At 39.0% G+C, this 20,546-nt stretch overlaps 2 protein-coding genes across 2 annotated transcripts; both read left to right on the forward strand.

Moving 5' to 3' along the window:
* On the forward strand, positions 1-4,295 carry rom1a (retinal outer segment membrane protein 1a). Its single transcript, XM_073479590.1, has 4 exons — positions 1-150; positions 2,372-2,802; positions 2,891-3,137; positions 4,089-4,295. The coding sequence occupies exons 1-4, from the start codon at positions 1-3 to the stop codon at positions 4,293-4,295; spliced, it is 1,035 nt and encodes a 344-aa protein (XP_073335691.1).
* Positions 4,296-7,295: 3,000 nt separating this feature from the next.
* Positions 7,296-19,673, forward strand: frmd8 (FERM domain containing 8). The gene is made up of 11 exons (XM_073479621.1): positions 7,296-7,474; positions 8,744-8,841; positions 9,048-9,215; positions 9,575-9,676; positions 12,016-12,074; positions 12,297-12,463; positions 14,380-14,595; positions 14,728-14,851; positions 15,021-15,170; positions 16,094-16,322; positions 16,407-19,673. The coding sequence occupies exons 2-11, from the start codon at positions 8,751-8,753 to the stop codon at positions 16,517-16,519; spliced, it is 1,419 nt and encodes a 472-aa protein (XP_073335722.1). The 5' UTR covers positions 7,296-7,474; positions 8,744-8,750; the 3' UTR covers positions 16,520-19,673.
* Positions 19,674-20,546: the final 873 nt, after the last annotated feature.

The raw sequence follows: 20,546 nt of genomic DNA on the forward strand, positions 1-20,546 counted from the left end.
ATGGTGGTGATGAAGATGAAGTTCCCCTTCGAGAAAAGGGTGAAGCTAGCCCAGGGACTGTGGCTCCTCTCCTGGAGTGCCACAGTGGCTGGAGCTATGACCTTCAGCCTGGGGTGCATCCTAAAGACAGAGCTCCGCAGGAGGGCAGAGGTACCTCTCCAGTTTTATATGTTAGGACTTTGAAGCTTCATAATTCCCTGACTTTGCTGGTTTTGACTATTTTTTACATGCAAGTTACCAACAAATTACAACAACTCAAGGCATATTTGCTTACAGTTTGATTGCAAAAGCGAGTAACGTGTAATGATTTTGTTTCAAGGTGCAACTACACATTGTTTAACTATACTTACATACAGTTGGAAGAAAATCGATACGCCTAGTTGCATTGATTATACTTACATACATAGACACAGTAAATATCTACTCTCAGGGACAGCCTCTGTGGTAGTTGTAAGGTGATACAGTTGATTACACCCTAATGCACTGATTTACACCTGACAGGTGCCATCTGTACCTGACTTACTATTTAAATACTGGCGCAATCTTTTTGGATAAAACGTGAAAATGGAACAAAGTGTCTTGAAATGTGTCTTGATACCATCAAAGAAATGTCCTCATTAACTGGAGACCAATAAGTCGTTGATACACCTGTGACCCGCTTTGGACCCTGACTCATCATTTAATAACCAGGCTCTGTCAATCGTAATTAGCCTAATCCCTTTGAATCCTCAAAGCTTAAAAAATGTTAGTATATGAGTATATTACCTTATAGTTTACACCACTGTATTTCATCCCATCATTTTGCATTGAAGGAAAATCAATGAAATCATTGTAGGACATCTATTAATGTCCACCAGATTCTGTACAATGTTTTGGTTGTTATCCTGACACTAAAAAGAGTTTTTCCACAAATACCTAACATTTCAAGCCTACTGTCATATAAAAACTGGTCTTTTACATTTCCATTTTGCTAAAAATCAACCGCAAATCTCTGTATAGCTAGAAATTCTCCTGGCAAAATCTGGACTGAGTAAGTGAATGATGTGTTCTACCAACCCAACTGACGGAATAGATGTTGGCATTGAATGTTTTGGCAAACCATGGATATGTTGAATCTCTTGGTTTAGATTTTATGTTGTAGCAATGCTGTGATTAAGGTCTGGTTAGGTTTAGGCACAAAAAGCACTTGGTTAGGGCAAAGTTCCCAATGTCTCGTTAAAAATACCCGCTTTTGTCGCCAGAAAAACATCTGCAGTGTCCCAACATCTTGCCAAACAACCCAGTCTCTTCATTCAGCATACAAGCAACATGACCAAGTCCAGTTTTGCTTGCAGACGACTTGTCAGTCCTTGACATTACCTGCTGGGAGCAGATCCATAGTCAGGTGACGTTTGTCGTCATGGTAACAAAAATACATACTACGTAACATTGCAGTATGGTTAGGTTTATGCAACTAAACCACTTTGTTAGGTTAAGGAGAAAAATGGTACATGAAGTAAGTTAAATACATCATTACGTTTCGGAAGTCAGTTAAAACAAGTCAGTGTTGACTTTTGGTTACACACCAGACATGAACACCGGTCTGAAAGCCCTGTGACTTTCTCTCTCTTTATACTTTGTCACCTGACATCTTCTGCGCATGGTTTTGGACAAATCTATTTTCCTCAGAGCTTATTAGAAAGATTGGCTTTGGCGTACGTACTGTTCATAGTTTTGAAAGTCTAACGTCATGTTGTTTGTACAGAGGTTGAAGGCGACTGGGGTGCACTAAAAACATACCTGCTTTTATTGGTAGTGTGCAGTTGTCTCTTTGCAGTCATCTGGGCATCCTATAGCCACCTCTAACCCCTTCATGCTCCATTAGAAAAGCAGCTCATATAGACTGCATCTGAAGTACATCACCCAACCTGTATTGTAGAAATATTGATCTAATACTAATGAAACATTAAATGTATCCATGATTTGCAGAAACATACAACGCCAACATTTAATTATGGCTACTGGGCTGGTTGCAACCCTCCTTAGCAACTGCAATCACTGTACAGAAGGTGTCCTTGAGCAAGACAGCTGAGCCTCAACGGCTTGAAATGAGCCGCTCATTATGCTCTGATTAAACTGAGTTGCTCTTAATTCTGAATTATTATGTAAGTAACTGTAATGCTGCTGATGAAAATCATTACATGTGCATTTTGGAGACCTCAAGTTTATAAATAAATGTTTTATCTAAATCTTTTAAACCTTTGAGGGTTCATCAACACGTCATGAGAATAACTTTAGATTCAGGTATATTCTGATGTATGTTTGCCTTGTGTCCTTGCAGCGAACAAACAGAATTTATATTGACTTCCGATATTGTGTGACTTATTTGCAGGTGATGGATAACTCAGACATACACATTGTGCCCAACACCCTCATGATTGTTGGTCTGGCCTCCTTGGGTATCAACTACTTTGCTTCAAAGATCTGTCAGGATGCTCTGGATGCCGGGCGATTTCCTCGCTGGAAGAACTTCTTGAAGCCCTATTTTGCCGTCTCTTGTTTCTTCACTGTCCTCATGCTGCTAGCTGTCATCATGAGCTATGCAATGAAGGGCACTCTGGAGTCTTCTCTGAAGGCTGGCCTGAGGAACGGCATCCGCTTCTACAAGGACACAGACACCCCGGGGCGCTGCTTCCAGAAACAGAACATCGATCGGATGCAGATGGAGTTCCAGTGCTGTGGAAACACCGACTTCAGGGACTGGTTTGAGGTCCAGTGGATCAGCAACCGCTACCTTGATTTCAGCTCGAAGGAAGTGAAAGAGTAAGTTGTCATCTGACTACAACACAGATAAACAGTCATAAAGTAACATGTTGGAAATCTAAAACTTATATTCCACTTGTTTCCTTAGCCGCATCAAGAGCAACGTGGATGGCCGTTACTTGGTAGATGGAGTCCCATTCAGTTGCTGCAACCCCAGCTCTCCACGCCCATGCATCCAGTATCAGCTCACCAACAACTCTGCACACTATAACTACGACTACCAGACCGAGGAGCTCAACATCTATCTCCGAGGCTGCCGAGAGGCCCTGGTCCACTACTACATGGGCCTGATGAACACCATTGGGGCTGGAGTCCTGTCAGTCTTCCTCTTACAGGTAAACTATTAGAAGGATTGTAGTGATTTCAGGCAGTTGGTGGTGCTGGGGGAGTTTTAAATATAGAGGACGGTCCAGGGGTAACATGCTGGCAAGATGTTATGAAAAGACACTAAATTTACAATAGACCATATTCACACGGCAGCCACTTTCTTCTGGAACCACGCTCAGGGTGGGAAGCCCGAATGTTGTACTGCTTTCTTCCAGGCTGCAAGTCAAATTATCATCAGGAATCTGGCAAATTGTTATCATTTCACCTCTACCTGATTGATCAGCAGCTGAAAGGACAATAGAAAGTGAAAATCCAAAGGGACATTGGGCCATATTTCAAGGTAAAAAGACATATTTGATAACCCATTAGCTTCCGTTAGCAGCTAACGTTAGGACTCAACCACTTCCTACCTGTTACTGTTTGATAGTGTTACCAGATTAGGAAGTGGTTAAATGGGTTAGCAATTATGTTGTTTTACCTTGAAATACGGCCCGATGCCCCTCCAGGTTTTTACTATCCATCATGTTTCCAGTTGCTGATCAATCAGTTAAGTGGTGAAATGATAACAATTAGTCAGATTCCCAACATTTATAGGACCTGCAACCTGGAACACAGAAGAATATCACAATCCCAGAATTTGAGCTTCCCACCCTGAGCGTGATGACAGAGGAAAATGGCCACTGTAAGAATCTCATCTATTTTGCCAAACATGAAATGAGATTCCTCAATGCAATGGTAAAAAATGCAATTCTTGCAGTTTTGTAGCTCAAAGATTTCATCAGTGAGAATTCTGGCTAGATTGGGAGTGAACATCAATCAATTCCTCATTCATTTATTGCGTCTCATGGGCACAATTTTTACGAAATCCATCGATCGCCACTTCTGTTTGCTCGTCTGTGTTGATCCTCGATGATGGAATCTTCTGTACATCTAAACTTCTCCACCTTCCTCCTCCCCAGGGCTCTGTGCTGGTGAGCCTGCGCTTCCTGCAGACCTCCATGGAAGCAGTGGAAGGGAAGGAAAACGCAGAGGTTGAGACCGAAGGGTACCTGCTGGAGAAAGGGGTGAAAGAGACCATCATGGAGTACCTGGACCCTGTGCTCAAGTTCTTCCTGCTTAATAACCAGGTGGAAGAGGGAGCAGCTCCAGCTCCTGCAACCACCTAAACCACCAATGATGTACACACATGTAAATAATTTTTACACCGCGAGGGCAACTAATAAATGATTTGATTTTTAAAACAGAATATTAATCAGAAATTTCTATGAATTTCACAGATTTAGGGTTCATATTTTTTATTGTCAGATGCAAAAGTAACGTACATGTATACTGCATTACTGTTCTTTCCCTTTCAAATTCACTATGCTGAACTGATTTCACCATGTATTGTATAACATGAGAAAATGTGTTAGTCTAAGTCACGTTGTGTGATCCTCAGGTCACATGCAATACACCCTAAAAGGAGACAGCCTGTCTGTAAGAGTCTGAAGCCAAGTACGTCATATCTGTTGGCCTTGGTTGCCCTGGTGACAGCGGTAACATTATCAGGACAGCTGTCCCCGTCATCTCGTGACTGTGACATTTTACCTTAAGCGTAAAGAAGGAAAATTCCTTCACAGGTGCCCCCAGAAGTTATAAATCCATCGATACTCCTTAAAATAAAAATGCTCAAAATCACTGAGCAGACTGAGCTTTATTTTTTATTGCTACTCAGTCTTATTTTCCCTGTTATTTACACGTAGTATAACCCTTTTGCTATATTTGTTTCTACAAAAAATACGCAACCACTACTTACATTCTCACAAGCCTTTGTCAAAAGCAATACAACAATCACCAATTGATCGGTGGGTAAAAGTAATTCATGAGGCAGTGTATACAATTTTTTTTTTTTTTTTTGGTCTTACAAAAACATGAATGTAAAGCTGACTATAGAGAGACATGAGACACAATGCTCTGCTGCACAACAGCACTATGACATAATATAACATTTGACTTATTAAAGTTTGAATTTACTAATTGGAGTGGAGTGACTTATTGCTTCTTCTTACATGCAGACATTAAATACTGTACTTAGCATGTCAGGTGTCACCCTCCATAACAGGCACCCCAAGTGGCTAACTTCCCCCAACCTCTCTTCTGCCTGTCAGTGAAAGGAATAGGATTATGAAGATTGATTAATCTATGTCAGTAATGCCGTGAAAGCCATCAAGTGTGTCCTTTGTTCTGACACCTTTGTGAAAGCTTTTAATCCAATTTGTTAATACTCAACTTGCTGCCCTTGCAGTTAGACACCTGCGTCAGGTGGATATAAGATGCAGAGATACTATGCTGAGGCTTTGTCTGCTTATAAAACTGTAAATACTGAAATACTAAACACAAAGTGATGAATTTATATTCTTCACCCCTGTCCCCAAATAAAAAAGACATTTATTTTACACCAGAAACAAAAGATTGGTTCATCTTTGAAATCCATTTGTAATGTCAACCCATGTGAATAGTTTTATTAAAGGTCCTTTTAAAAACACAACTGTGTCTTGACTTTTTCTGACTAAAAAAACAGAAGCACTCCATTGTAGACCTAGAACTGAACATAAAGAGAACCAAAGTTACGACAGTTTGCTCCATGGGACCTTATTTCAGAAAATCTTTGTTTGGTAGTGAATGGAGAAAGACAAATAATGTTTTGATTCAATCGTATTGTGACATGAATTACACATATGATGTTTGTCAATTTAAAAGATAATTTTTGATCTTGGGAAACTTGCAGTTTGTCGTAAAACTAAAGAAATATAAGACTGTGAAAATACGTTATTATAAATTAATTAGTGATGTCGTCTCATTGAACGGTCACCAAAACCTGTAACAAACATTGTAGAGCTGCTCTTGTATATAATCTTGCTCGCAGAACTAACAAACTCTCCTTTCACATAACTGCAGTTGTCAATATAGCCGGATTTATTGTGATTTTCACCTTTTCTAGTACCTTTTCTGTGCAAAATGTCTGAAATAAGGTCCCATGGGGTCCACTTCTCCGCTCTCTATATGGTTCTAGATTCAGTAAAAATCTCAGGGGCTTCCAATGTATTATTACATAAGCTCCAATTTGTACATGTCAATAATGAAATTGTAACAATCAGTATTTGTTATTATTTGATTCCCTAGTTTATAACAGCTGTTATTCATGCTGTATCCTTTTATTTTGAAGGTGTACTGTTTAATCTCACCACTAGATGTCCAATATTTCCATCTTTTCAGTTGGGTATACTGTGTGGGTCATTCAGACTGTAGGTTTAAACTATGACTATATACATATATGAAACTATATAACACACTTGACCATTATATATTTCGATATGGTGGCAGGGTACAAACCCTTAAATTGTTATATAGAATAATTGAATAATACAAATTGAGCAATGTCAGCCCCACTGTAGGTCACAACCATGCAATGACTTTTACTTTTTTGAAGGTTGGTGTATAGTTTTTGTTGAGTGTGAGGTCACTTATGAGGCTGTAGCTGACAACAACCTTTGCATGTTGCTTTAATTGAGTGTATTAGACTTAATGGGTATTTCCGTTCACCCGGAGAGCGTTATAATAATAACAAGGACATAATTATGGCACAACAACACCTAATCCACTGGCTTTGAGCACTGCCACATTCTCAACTGACTAAATTGTAGTGTATTAACTTTTGTTATTCAACTGTGAGGCAGACAGGGAGTCCCTTTATCTACAATTTGACATTGAAATTCTAATAATAAAAAAAAGTGGTTTAAATTTAGCTGCAAACTATCAACAACAGCCTCCAGAGAAGATAAATAAAATGAATCTGCTGTCTGAGCACTTACAGATGCGATGACGTATTGGTCACGTGGCGCGAAGGCGACGCGCTCTCACATATTCGAATCATTCTTGGACTCGTTCTCCGGATCCGACCATTTTGAACCCGTCCCGTAAAGGGGCGTTCAAAACGTACAAAGCCTGTCAGTCATCGTAATTTCAAACGATCTCGCGACGAACACTTTGGATGATTTGCTCATAGCTGTTAAAATTGCCACCTTATTCATAAATGCCTCGTTTAAAAGTGGTGTTTCAAATCTTCCCGAGTGGCTGTCACGCCCAGTAAAGAGTCGTTCAAAGTGAGCGCATCATCCTCGGGTCACACACTCTAACTGTTGCAGCTGCCCGGAAAGCTAGTTTTAGACAACTGGCTAGCCGTAGCCAGGGAAATAACAACGAAACATTGACTAGCTGATGTATTTAGCGACAGTATTTACAGAATTAACAGGATCACATCCAGAGAATTGGCTGCAAGTGGAGGGAAATCTACCACATCTGGCAGGTAGGTGGACACCAGACACATTTTGTTCCCTCACTTGTTATGAACAGTTAGGCTGTTGGGCAAACACCAAAAGGTTAATTAAGTTAGCTAACAAACCACTTGAGCGACAAACTCGTTGTCAGTCGATGTCTGGAAATGTATTATTGTGTCTTAAAGTTTCGTAATGACGTTTAGTGACACTCTGTAGCTACGCGACCGTAGCTAGCATGGTCGCTTGTCTTGCCCTTTAGCTAAACATATGCAATTAAGTGGCGTTGAATAGTTCCCTGGCATGTTAGCTACACCCGTTGTTTGCGTTTGTTTGGGCATGTATAGGACAACTTGGGTAGCTAGCTAGTTAGCCCTTGTCCCACGGGCCTCGCCTTATTTCCCTTATGTCTCTGTATTTACCTCCTCTAAAATGTTAGTCTATCATTATTTAAACCCTTTTTAATATATAAACTTGGCTGAATAACAGTGACATGATGGGGCCAAGCGACAGCTCTAGTTCAGCAGGGTGAGGTCAACAGGAGTCGACTGGGATGTTCTGGTTGCACAGGGTCTTTTCCAGTCTGATGCCACATAGTGGCGCTGGTGCATATGGAGACAGGGGCTAAATTAGCCTGATTACCTGTTTATAGAAGCATGACTAAAGGATGTGGATGAGGTTGCATATGCCAGTGAGGATACTAATATTGGTAGTAACTGTCTAGTCATCTCTGAAGCAGTTATTGACTCTTTATTTCAAGGTATATTAGGCTAATGTTATCATGAGCACCACACATACACATGCACCCTGTCATAGGCCACTCTGGTTAGCCAGTTGTACATACTGTAGATGATTGGATTATAGGATATCATGAGGTTCTTAGTTGAAGAAATAGCACAATACTGTAGGTGTCCCATCCCATCACACATGTTGATCCAAGGAGTCTCTTCAGCATATAGGATACATTCTGCATGGCTCAATAAGAAGGGAGCTGTTTATAGTTAAAAGGATGAGTTCACCCCCATACTGAGCTGGAGCTTTAAAGCAAAACGGCGTTGCAGCGTTCTCCTAAACAGTAGATGGGGACTTACACCTTACATATTCGGAGTTCCCATGTGAAATATCTGTTAACTTCTTGATGTTTTTCACCCATCGTACATATTAATACTGCTCTGGTCTACTTTTCCAGTCCAGATGCACAGACTTTTTCTGGCTGTTAAAATATGTTGTAATATACAGTACAGTATGTGTTATGTTATTGTGTATTGCAGCTGATTTTGTGTTTGTTCACTGTGTTTCAGATTAGAGATGGAAGGAGATGACTGCAGTTTCCAGCCAGATTCATCAGATGACCACTCACAAAGAGGAAGTGTTGCTTCCTCTGCGACACTTTCCCGTGGTACGGTGCAGCAAATGATAACAAGTGCACAACATGGAGGACAAAATAACTCCTCAGTGTTTCCTAATGTGCATTACTTGTTTTTGTAGCAAACTAACTTTAAAGGAAGTGTTCGATTTTGAAGTGGTGTTGTTTCTCTTGGCTTACTCGTCTTTGTAATATTTTTGATAATTTTTTTCATTTTGTTTATTTGTGTGTTCTCATAGCTCAAGATGTGCTTATATACCTGTTTGGTGAGAGCGCAGTACACCTAACAGTTGAAGGACTTGGCAGTGTCAATGTGCAGGAGTTGAGCCGCAGTGTTCGTGAGGCTCTTAATATTCCTGAGTCTGCACAGGATGCCTTCACCCTCTGGCTTTGTTCTCCACTGCTCGGTAAGAACTTTTCCCCAGTGTTTTTACACAAGTACTGTAAATGCTGCAACCCTTTATCTCGGCAGGCTATCTGTCCAGTTGTCTGAACAAGCTTAAGTGATATAGCCTTTATACATAACTGTACTATCTAAATTAGGAATAAAAAGATACAAACAGATTCTGTACACTATGTTTCATGTATGTATTCAACTGTTACAGCAGGAATAATTTAGTTTAAAAATCAGGTCAGTTACAGAAAATAAATTGCTTTAACTTTGTGGTTTTCCCTTGGAGTGGCAGTATTACCTCGACTGTACTTCGATGTAAGCAGAATAAAACAAACACATCTCACTCACATTCGCCTTCTTGTTATACCTCAGATTTGCAGTTAAAGGCAAGGCATCAACCATACAAACTGTGCCGGCAGTGGCAAGATCTGCTGTATCGCTTCACTGAGGCCTCAGAGGAAGACATATCACAAGGTGAGAGTTTAGTATGCGTGTCCATGTTTTTACAAGAAATCTACAATTTTGTTGTTTTTGCAATGAGCACATTTATTTAGAAGTCTGCTGAACAAGAAATGTGGTGGCAACACTTAATAATAACCATCTTTAATATGTGGTACATTTACAGTTAATAGTTGTAAACAAAGAACAAAATGTTTTATAAACCATTTATTTAACAATTGTTTCTTTTGAAGTTGCAACGGATGTTTATCAGCCTTTTACAACTGCTTAATAAATGGTTTATACAGCATTTAATTAGTTGTCAACAGTAAAATAACTATTAATAAAAGATTAATTAACTATAAATTTATCATTTATTAATGATGGTTAACAATCTGGTTTATTTTCATCGAGGTGAGGATTAGAGGCCTTGTTTTATACAACAAGATTTCTACTGGAGGAACAAATTCTTGACCATGTATCCACTTACAGATTTCTTACAAGAGACACGTGGGCGGCAATAGCAGTGCAAAACAATGAAAAGAGAGATTGTTTGTTGTGTGTCAACTGAAAAAAACAAATCTGTATACTGTAGCTCAAATCACAGCTGAACAGTAGATTATTTGTAAAAATTATTATACAGTTAAATCAAGTAAGGCTCTATGACTGTCCCTTCTCGTCGCCCTCAAATGAAAAACTCCAACAAAAAACAATAAAACAAAGTCTTCATCCTCTTCAGTCTGTGCCATGATAAACTTTATCCACTTAAATTTGTAAACTACTAAATGCCAGCTTTGGTTAAAATATACAGTGTTGTGTAAGAGAGAAACATGATTACTTCCAAGCTGTGTGTAAATGTCAGTTTATCATAGTGTGAACACATTAAATGCATTCTCTGATTCCCTCCCCCTCTCAGTAACCTGGTTTCTCAACAGCATGTGTGTCTATAGCCAAGCACAAGCAGTTCTCTGCAGCTGTTCCCTGTGGATTTACAGCTTTCATATAAATTGCTGGTGCTTAGTAGCTTACTCGGGGTAAATAAAGGTTAAAGTGCTGTCAGGTTTGTGAGGAATAAATAAAAGTTAAAGAGGGAGTTTGCATTGTAAGCAATAAACTCCCATGACAGAACAAGTAAAGTAAAGGCTGAAACACCTCGAAAATCAAATAACACGAAGAGAAACCACTTACAGAGAGTAAGTTTCAAGTCTGTCTTAAAACAAAACTCACATGCCTTTGTGTGCAATCAAACTATTTTTACTATTATGTTGTAATTGTTCCTCCTGTTCACACTGACTGTGAAAAGCCTCCCTCCTAATGTGAACTGAAAGGTGACAAAATCCACAGTCCTCATTCTGTATTAAAATGTATCATCAAGTTCATCTGAAGCTAATACAGGCCTTTCAAAGATAATATTTGTCTCTTTGTGATACTATCCCTCCACCACAGCTCACAAAAAACAGAATTTGTATGAAGAAGACTATGGAAAATTATGAACCTATCCTCATTGTGCTGCAATTTACATGGATCTCCTATCTGTTAAGTGTTACAGATATGTAATCTATTCAAATGCATGCATAATGCATTAATAGGGATGCTATAAACACTCATAATGTTACAGTGTCATATGACAGCAGTTGTAAAGCTCTCCCAGTATGATCATAAACATCAATGCTCACATTTTATGATTATGAGGAATAACGATTCATATTTTCAACTCCTTAGGGTGTTGTTATCGAGGATTACAGCAACTCTCATGATGCAATGATTTACAGTGGGTTATACAGTACACTATATAGTACAGTACTGATGAAGGAATACTGGATGTGTCTGATGAATGTGGGGAAATATTCAACTTTCTGTTAATTGGGAGAAGACAAAACTGAGATAACACAAAAGTATGTGAAAGCCAAAGCCGTAAAGGACTTCTGGTGAAATGTAACACAATTTTGATAAGTTGTAAATGAGGTGTCAGGCACTGACTCAAAGTCTGGTGTTATTTGTCATCACTTACAGTGAAAGTAAAACAGCCCACACTTGATTGTTTGTGGTGCGTCAGGTCCTGGCATTACTGCTGCCAAGTGCATTGCCAAAAAAAAAAAAAACAGAACAGTGACAGCTTAACATAAAAAAAAAAAAAAGGTATCACCGTTTGTCATCAGTATTGCATAATCCCTTGAATGTCGTTATGTTTTGTGAGTAGGTGGAGCTTCCACTTGCAGTACAGGATGATGAGTTGCAACAGAGTGGGTTGGAGGGGGCTACCACAGCTTTCTCATCCAGTGATGACTGGACAAACTGAAAATACAGTACAGTATATAATACAATATAGTGCCTGACCCTAACGCGTCATTTTCCTCTCTCTGCTTTTCCCTCAGATGAACCATATCTACAGTTCCGTCGGAACGTGTTTTATCCTAAATCTAAAGAGCTGCAGGTACAATTAACCCTAATTCTCTGCAAGAATATTCATCAGTGTTAGATATAAGTGAATTATTGGGTACTTAGAGTTTAGTCAACCTGGTGGTGCACACTAAACTCAGATTGGGCTTTATTATTAGGTTAATTATTGAAACTTCTGTTCCTTTAAAGCTTTTTTTGAGTACATTTTCCCCAATGACTGTTGGATAATTGTTGTCATTGTCTCTCTCCTGAGCAGATAGAGGATGAGGCTGTGCTGAGGCTTCTGTACGAGGAGGCCAGAAGCAACATTCTCACAGGCCGGTACCCCTGCGACCCCGAACACTGGACGGGTCTCGGAGCCTTGTCTCTAGCTCTTGATGAGGGAACTAATCTTGACAGCCAACAATTTACTACTACTATAAGGTGAGTTAGAAAGGTTTGTTTAAAAAAAAAATCAAGTCTGCATGTTGGTTTTATTTGCATTTCTAATTTCTGATTTCTAATTTTGAAGGATACAGGTGAATCTGAAGTTCTCTTTAATGAATCGTTCAGTATTTTAGGTACACTTATTCACGTTCTCACCGTGAGAGGATTGATTCCACTTAATGTACTCTGGACCTTTGGAAAAATAAGTAAATTACAGTTGATGTCTGAAGTTGGCATTCAAACCTATCATTGAAATACAAACTGAAGGAAAAAAAATGTTCTTTTAATATATAATTATGTTATATCTATATCCACATTCACTTGTTCTTGTTCTTGTTCATTCACACAGTTGTGTGCCATTATTCTGGTTGATCGTGAACACTTCATCTCACTTTTTTTGTCAACACATGATCCTACTTGACTTTCTGTTTTTTGGCACCAGTACCTGCTCAGAAAGTTTTTTGTGAAGTTCACAGTTGTCTTGGTTTTAGTTCGCCTCTTTAGAAAATAAAGAAGTATGTAATGACCCCTGCTATTATTTTGTCAAATGGTGAGAGGACGCCTCGCTTCAACTTAATGTCCAAAAAAAACAAACTGCATGACCAAACTCACAACCCTCAACCCACATATTCTAAAGGGCAGCTGGTAGATTGAGGAGCTTCGAGTACTGCGGCACAATCAGCGACAACAGGTTGTAATTTGATGAAAATCTAGAGGCATTGTGAAAAAGGTCAACAGTGCTCCTTTTGTTCGATGGGGCTTTGATTTTATTTTAAATGTAATGAGAACACTTATTGTGCCACAGCAATGTTTTACAATTGCTTGTTAGTTTGTGAGTGGTATGTGGAAGAATGCAGAAAATACCATTTTTGATTGGAGTGAGATGATGTTGTCAGCGTGTCTCTTTTTTCAAAGAGACTTGAAAAAGACTTGATTGTAATTAAAGGGCTGAGAATTATGGATACTTCACAGGACCTACATATGACTGCACAAAGGAGGGTAGTCACTCTTCTTATTTAGGTTACTCTTGACACACATTGCAGGTTGCTACAGTTAATAGAAACATACTTCTAAATAGATATTTATATATTTAGGAGGAAGTCTTTGTTTGCTGACAGTGTTGTAATAATGTCTTAGTTTGTGTCCTTTGTGTCCACTTCCCTTTAACTGCTGTACATCATTCTGAAAATAAAAGGTCTTCCTTGACTTGGTGTTAAATAATTGTTAAACCAAAATAGACTATTCAAGGTCTGCGCTTCATCAAAACAAACAGAATTAGGACTTCATCCCTAAGTACACAAGTAGTCACAGTTTGTCCTCCACACATAAATGACATGATGATTGACATGTCCTGAATACAGTCGAATCACATCCTCAGGATATGACATGGTTGGACCATTGAGGAGGAGAAAAACACAGTTAAACACTTGATAATCTTGGTATCTACTGATGGAATCCTGCTTTTTATTATCATTACTGGCTGCAAATTATCAGATCTCTAGGTAATCATCAGTTGACGTCATTTATGACAGAAGCTGTCCCACTTAAGGAGATCTTTTTATAGTGTGACGTGAGGGGTTGTAATTGAGGAGAGGATTATGAAAAGAAAAAAATCTTTCAATTAAGTGATTGCAGAAAGAAAATAATCTGTATTATTGAGTTTTTGCAAAACCTGCAAGATTGAAGAAAACAGATGACTTAAGGAGAAATGTATAGAATACAGCAGCACACACAAGCAGATTGCACTTATGCGGTAGATTGTGCCTCTTAATCATACAGCCAGAGCAAACAAAGCAAAGGATTAAACAGTAAATGTTAACAAAAAAATATGTATTGAATATAACCGAGCTAGATTTGCAGATATAAGATGCTCTAAAGCCATAACATAAACTGATTTCATCTACTCTCCACAGAGAAAAGAAGTTGTCCTCTTTTCTGCCTGCTCATGTTGTAATGGGGAGCGGAGGTTTTTTCTCCACTCTGAGAGGGAAGTCGAGCCGTCAGGCAGGGCTGGAGCAGAGCCTCTTGGAGGCGTACAAAAAGATCAGCACATCTGCTGGAGACTCTCCTGAGCCCACACAGCTCCTACACCAGTACCTCAACACATGTCACACTCTGCCTTATTATGGGTAAGGACTTGAATAATGAGTCATTTATACTTTATATGTTTCCATCAAAGTTAGGTTTGCCTCAATTAATTTACATACCTTACATCACTTTATGTTTTATGAGGTTTTATTTTACCTGAACTACACATTCAGGTGCGCTTTCTTCCTTGGGGAGATTGACAAACCAGCACAAGGGATTCTTCAAAGGGGAAAACGCAAAGCTGTGAATGTTGGCATCTGCCTGGAAGGAGTTTATGTGATGGATGCCAAAGAGAAGGTGAGCAGCTGTGTTAGCAGCTCTCTAAATCAACAACACTAAGTTTCTCACTTTGTGCGTGTGTATACTTGTATAATCATCGTGCACTCTGCAGAAATGTTAGACGCAGTTGTCATTTCTCTTCATGAAATCTATCCTGATTTCTCTTGTCGAACACGTTTCCTTGCAGCACGTATTGCTCGGCCTGCGTTTCAGTGAGCTTTCCTGGGACCACAGCTACCCGGAGGAGGAGGGGGACTCACACATTCTGTGGCTGGAGTTTGACGGAGAGGAAGATGGCACTCCTGTGAACAAGTTGCTAAAGATCTACTCAAAACAAGTAAGTAAATGTCTGTGCTTCGGATAAAAATCACAGATGGGCTGCCTTGCCTGGAGAAGTGGGAGTGGGATCAATTTTCGATCGATTTTTAGCGGGTTGACCCGTGTCAACCTGTGTAGACCCCCTAATTTTGGTGGAAAGCGGTTTTAAAGTGTGTTTACAGGTCTTGGGGAGTACTACTACATAAGTGAAAAAGTAGTATAAAGCCTTTGTGGCTCCAGAAGAAGCTGCATGTAATCTGATAAATTGCCTTCAGTGATGTCGATCTGAGTTGCATTGTGGGTAATTTACACGCCAGGGTTTGAAAAGGAAGATAGGTACCCTTTAACACCATACATTTACATCTGTATGGTGGAGTGTCATCAACCAGCATACCATGGCCTTAAATCGCCTCAGACCTTTTGAGTAGATTGTGTTGATTGGCTGTTTATGAGTATACCTGTCACTGTAGTTTGAACATCAATTTAAGAACGTCTTGCTGCTGGAGAGTTTGGTGCCAGATGTGGTCCTGTTATGTGTGTCTTGCTTCAAATAAGGATACGCAGCTATTTCTAGAGAGCACACTGCACCTGGCGTTTGTGAGAGCTTCAGGATCAGGTGCAGCTGCTGCGCCCATTTGTCCTCAGAGGAGCATAAAACTTGATATTTAGGGTTGAAATTGAATATTTTTTTGAGCTCACATGTTTATCATCCTGGCTCAGTGATTGTTGGGTTGAAAAGGACGGTATGAGCCAACAGATGGTGAAGAGATGTTATTATGTAACATAGAGACAGTCATAGATAATCGCACCAGGCCCTAATCCAAGCCTGATGGACCATCAAAAAGTAAAGTCCAGTGAACTGAACTGAACTGAACAGTTTTTCATTATGTATACCTCTAAGGATCAGACTTAATAATTGTTTTTTTTTCTCCTCTCGACCAGGCCGAGCTAATGAGTGGGTTCATCGAGTTCTGTGTGGAGCTGAAGTCTGCGTCAGAGGGTGGAGCTGCAGCTGAAATGGACGGTGAGGTGAGTCAGTCTCAGCAGCCTGCGGGACAAGATGGCAGCAAAAAGAACGGGCGTGGAGGACGCCGCGGGATGCTGAGCAGGCAGAACAGTGTCGTGTGCAATCGGTTCCATTCACTCAACACTATCAGCTATGTGGACAATGGTGAGTTTAATGGTCACATTAACACTTACATTATAATATCTCTAGAGTACGATTGTGGAGTAATTTTAAAATATTTGTCTCCAGGAAAAGAAATCAAACGCTTGAAGCCGAAAAGAGCTGCGTCCTTCTTCACCCGACAGGCGTCTGCACCCTCGTACTCTGCTGTGCAAGTGACAGAGAGTCTGGAGCAGGGTTAAACTCTCCACTCAGCTCGGCCCCACGCCTCTCAAAGACCAAACCTGAACATTTTACACTGAGATTTAAAGACTCCAGACATTTAACTGATAATATATGAACAAGAAAAGGACCAAGCGAGGGATCTAAGTGTGAGTGACAATATTTATCTTTTGAAGTTGTGTATATTAAGAAGAGTACAGTAATGTGAAAAACAAACTATTAACAGCGATGCTTCCAAGGTTGAACTGAAGTGGCTATTCGTTAGGTGATTTGTAAGTCTTAGTCAAGCCTTAGAGAAATCCTCAGACGGTGACTCCATTATTGACTGTATAATATATCATGACCTTATTGACCCTCCTTCAGCTCTCTGGAGCTGTGTACCCTGCAATTACTCAAAAATGTTAAACCTCATTTGACTATAACCACTGCATTACCTCTTTTTTACTTTACTTTTCTGGGAGGTTTAACATCAAGAACACCTCGATATATCCCCATATAACATTAGACGTTCTGTAACTTCTCCTCAACACAGTAAGAGTTACCACAAACTCTTTACAGTTAGCATGACAAACAGTTTTAGGGGACGATCTAAGGGCGTGTTCCCACTATTCTGCTTTCTCAACTACCAGTGCCTTGTTCTCATGAAAGGGTAAAGACACTTTAGAAAAGTAGAGGTAGAATAGTTTAGCATTTGGTGTTACAGATCATCAAGGAGTTCATATGGGAGCACACTGTCTGGGATGTGGAAGTTTCTTGTAAGTACATGCTTTTAAGATGTTGACATGACTAATATATGCAGCTGGTTGTCGTGGAAAGAAAGTGCAGATGGCACGGCTCGCTTTCTTATTTGCAAAAGCGAAATGGTGTTAATATAGTCTAAACGTGTACAACAATAGGACATTTTGGTTACACATTCTCAGTATGAAGTCGTCATTGGGGAGCATGAATTGATTTGCACCGATACAATTCTCAAATTTGAGGCAAAAAAACAGCCAAACCATACACAAAGTTATAGAAGAATTAATCTAATAAAAGCTCTCTTCCAAAGCAATTAATGTACCATATCATACCAGGTAGCATGTCAAATTCAATGTTTAACTTTTTCAAATCGGATATCCGTGTACAGGTCTTGACATGACTTATCATTTGCTCGGTCAGACCGGAATTTCAAAATTTAACTGATGCAATACTGCACTTGTGCAACTTTTGACATAAACAAGACAAAAATGATCCTGTTATTGGTACTACTTTAACCTCCTGAATCAACAACTCTAATAAATTTAAACTGCAGCCTACATGTCTGCATTTTCATGTGAAATGATTGTTTTGATCGCAAATACAATCACTCATTATTATTATCATTTTAAAGAAGATGTGTAACACTATATTGCCAGCTGTTTTCAGCTTTGTGACAACTCATTTTTAAATACTCCTGTGGGAGTTTTAAAGGGGCACTATGTAGTTTTTGGTGAAGAAATTCAAACACTTTTAATATTTATGTTTTCTTTAACTGAATAAACCAGCTGTTCTCAGAGGAAAATAAGGTCCCCAGAACACTGTTGAAACTAGAAAGGTGGCAGGGTCTGCCAAATATAAACAAAGTAAAAGTTTGTTTTATTGAGTTTATTCAGTCATGAAAACAAAGAGAGTTTGTTTATTTCCAAGTTTAGTTTTTTTAGGCATTAAAAAAAATCAGTCAATGAAGATAAAAAAAATTAAATTAGTTTCCACAAAACTACAAAGTGCACCTTTTTAATGGGTTATTAATTTCAAAAGGAGGACGATTTTCTCAACAAATAAAGGAACATTAAAGGTCCAGTGTGAAGGATTTGTTGGCAAAAATGGAAGTAATATACACAATTATGTTTTCACTTGTGTGTAATCACCTGAAGTCAAGAATTGTTGTGTTTTTGTTACATTAGAATGAGACTTTTATATCTTTTAGAGGGATGTTGCACCGCTTTGTTTCTACAGTAGCCCAGAACGGACAAATCAAAAGCTGGCTCTAGAAAGGGTCTGCCAGGCTTAGTGTGTTTTTAGTGGGGGAGGGTGAGGAGAGGGGTGTTTAGCTAGTTACGTCTGCAACCTTACCACTAAATGCCACTAAAACCTACACACTGGATTTTTCAATGCTTCAGTTCATCTGCATAATCAAAAATCACCAAATTCTGAGATAAATGGTTTTCACTGGTTAGCGACAATGTGCTCTGTGTATATGCTAAAGCCGAACTAATCGAGAACTGCTGTTTGAATCTCAGTCTGTACACCAAAGCAATCCTGTCTATCATGCTGCAGCACAGTATGCTACCTTAACAACCGAGACAGACGTCAGTGTCCACAACATGACGTCTCTCTGAACTTCACCTTAATGCTGATACAGGCAGTCTTCTGTCTTTGCTGTACATTTAACAAACAAGCTCACCTCACTAATAGCCATGAAAGAAGGTATACATCTTTCTAAAACTGCCTTCCACTTGAACGTACGTCCTGACCTGAGATGTGGTGGCATTATGTATATTCTTCCTGACTCTCCTGAGCATGCAGAATGTTTTTACCTTTCTATGCTTCGACTTGTTATACGTCAGCTACAGTCTGTAACCTAACCACAGCAGCAGTCCAATATATTGTTGCTAACTTACACTATGCATGTCACATTGTAGAATAGCCATTCCGACAGACTACACATCATGTGATACTGCACTATTAATATTAAGACACTGTTTATAAATCTTGTACATCTGCAGATGTTTTTGTATTGTTTGTTAGCTTTTACGAGAGAATATTTTTACTTTCATTTTCATATACTCGTCAGTGTTTGTACACAATGAAGTGAAGAAATAGGTCATTTTAAGCATTATCTGATCAAGCAATCACTTTATAGAAGCATTAAGTGCCTTTTTGTTTGTACTGAGTTGGCATCTGAATGACTGTTTTATGAACCAGGAATGGACATTTTCTGTTATCGCTATGGTTTAAAAATACTGAATTGTGTTTTGTAATATATTTCCCACATTTTTAAGTAGACCATGCATTTCACCTTTCCTAGCTGATGTGAGTGTATTGATATACTGGATAACTGGATACACTGGGCTGCTGTTGAACAGTGTATTGTGGTTCCTTCTGCCTTCATTAAGATATGTCTGATGCTTTTTTTTAATAAACAGATGCAAAGTGTGCCCATTTCTCTGGACATATGTTACAAAGTGTGTTTACTACTTCACAACCTACATTACATTTTTACCTGTAACACTCATACTTTAGCCAGGCTTTTTCCTGCAAACCTTTCTTTGCTATGTGTGCTACTCATAAACTGTAGATTTATATTACAACCCTGATTTTAATAAAGTCAATTGAATATACAGTACATCAAAAAGGATCAAACATTATCAGATTGTGTTTAATTTATGTTTTACACAATATCCCTACTTTTCTTTGGATGTTGGCCTCACTTCTTCATCCTCCTGTAACATTTTACCTAGATGCATGTACTAAAAGTTGAAAAAGCAAAAGCTAGTATCAATGTAATGAGTGACCTTACACTGTAAATGTATACTTAAACAGTGGCTTTGTGATTACATCTATGGAAATTGTTTTAAATGCACTTATAAACTATTTTGTATACTATGAACACACATAAATTACACTCAAAATGAGTGTAGGGAGGTGGAAAGAGAGTCTGTAACCATAACTGTACAAAAGGGAACAATAACACTTAATGAATTGTGAAAAGGCTACCAGATGGAAGTGAAAAAGAAAAGATCCACAAGGCCTAACACCTGCACTGGATTATCTCTACGATATTATCGTGTGTATTGTCAACATGATATCAATATCTCATTTCAGTTTGTTTATTTAGTTTGTTTAGCCATAAAATAAATGCCAATGAAGATCTTTCTCGTGCACCTTTGATAAGTGCTCAGTTAATCGCTGTATAGCACAATGACATGCGCAGTGGCACACTTCCGGGCTATCTGTAAGACCTACAGCATTCCTCACATGTGTGAGTAGTCATTTATCTTGACTACACACACTCTTTGGCGAGGTAGC

Source organism: Pagrus major, chromosome 13 (assembly GCF_040436345.1).
Source record: "Pagrus major chromosome 13, Pma_NU_1.0".
Taxonomy (NCBI): Eukaryota; Metazoa; Chordata; class Actinopteri; order Spariformes; family Sparidae; genus Pagrus; species Pagrus major.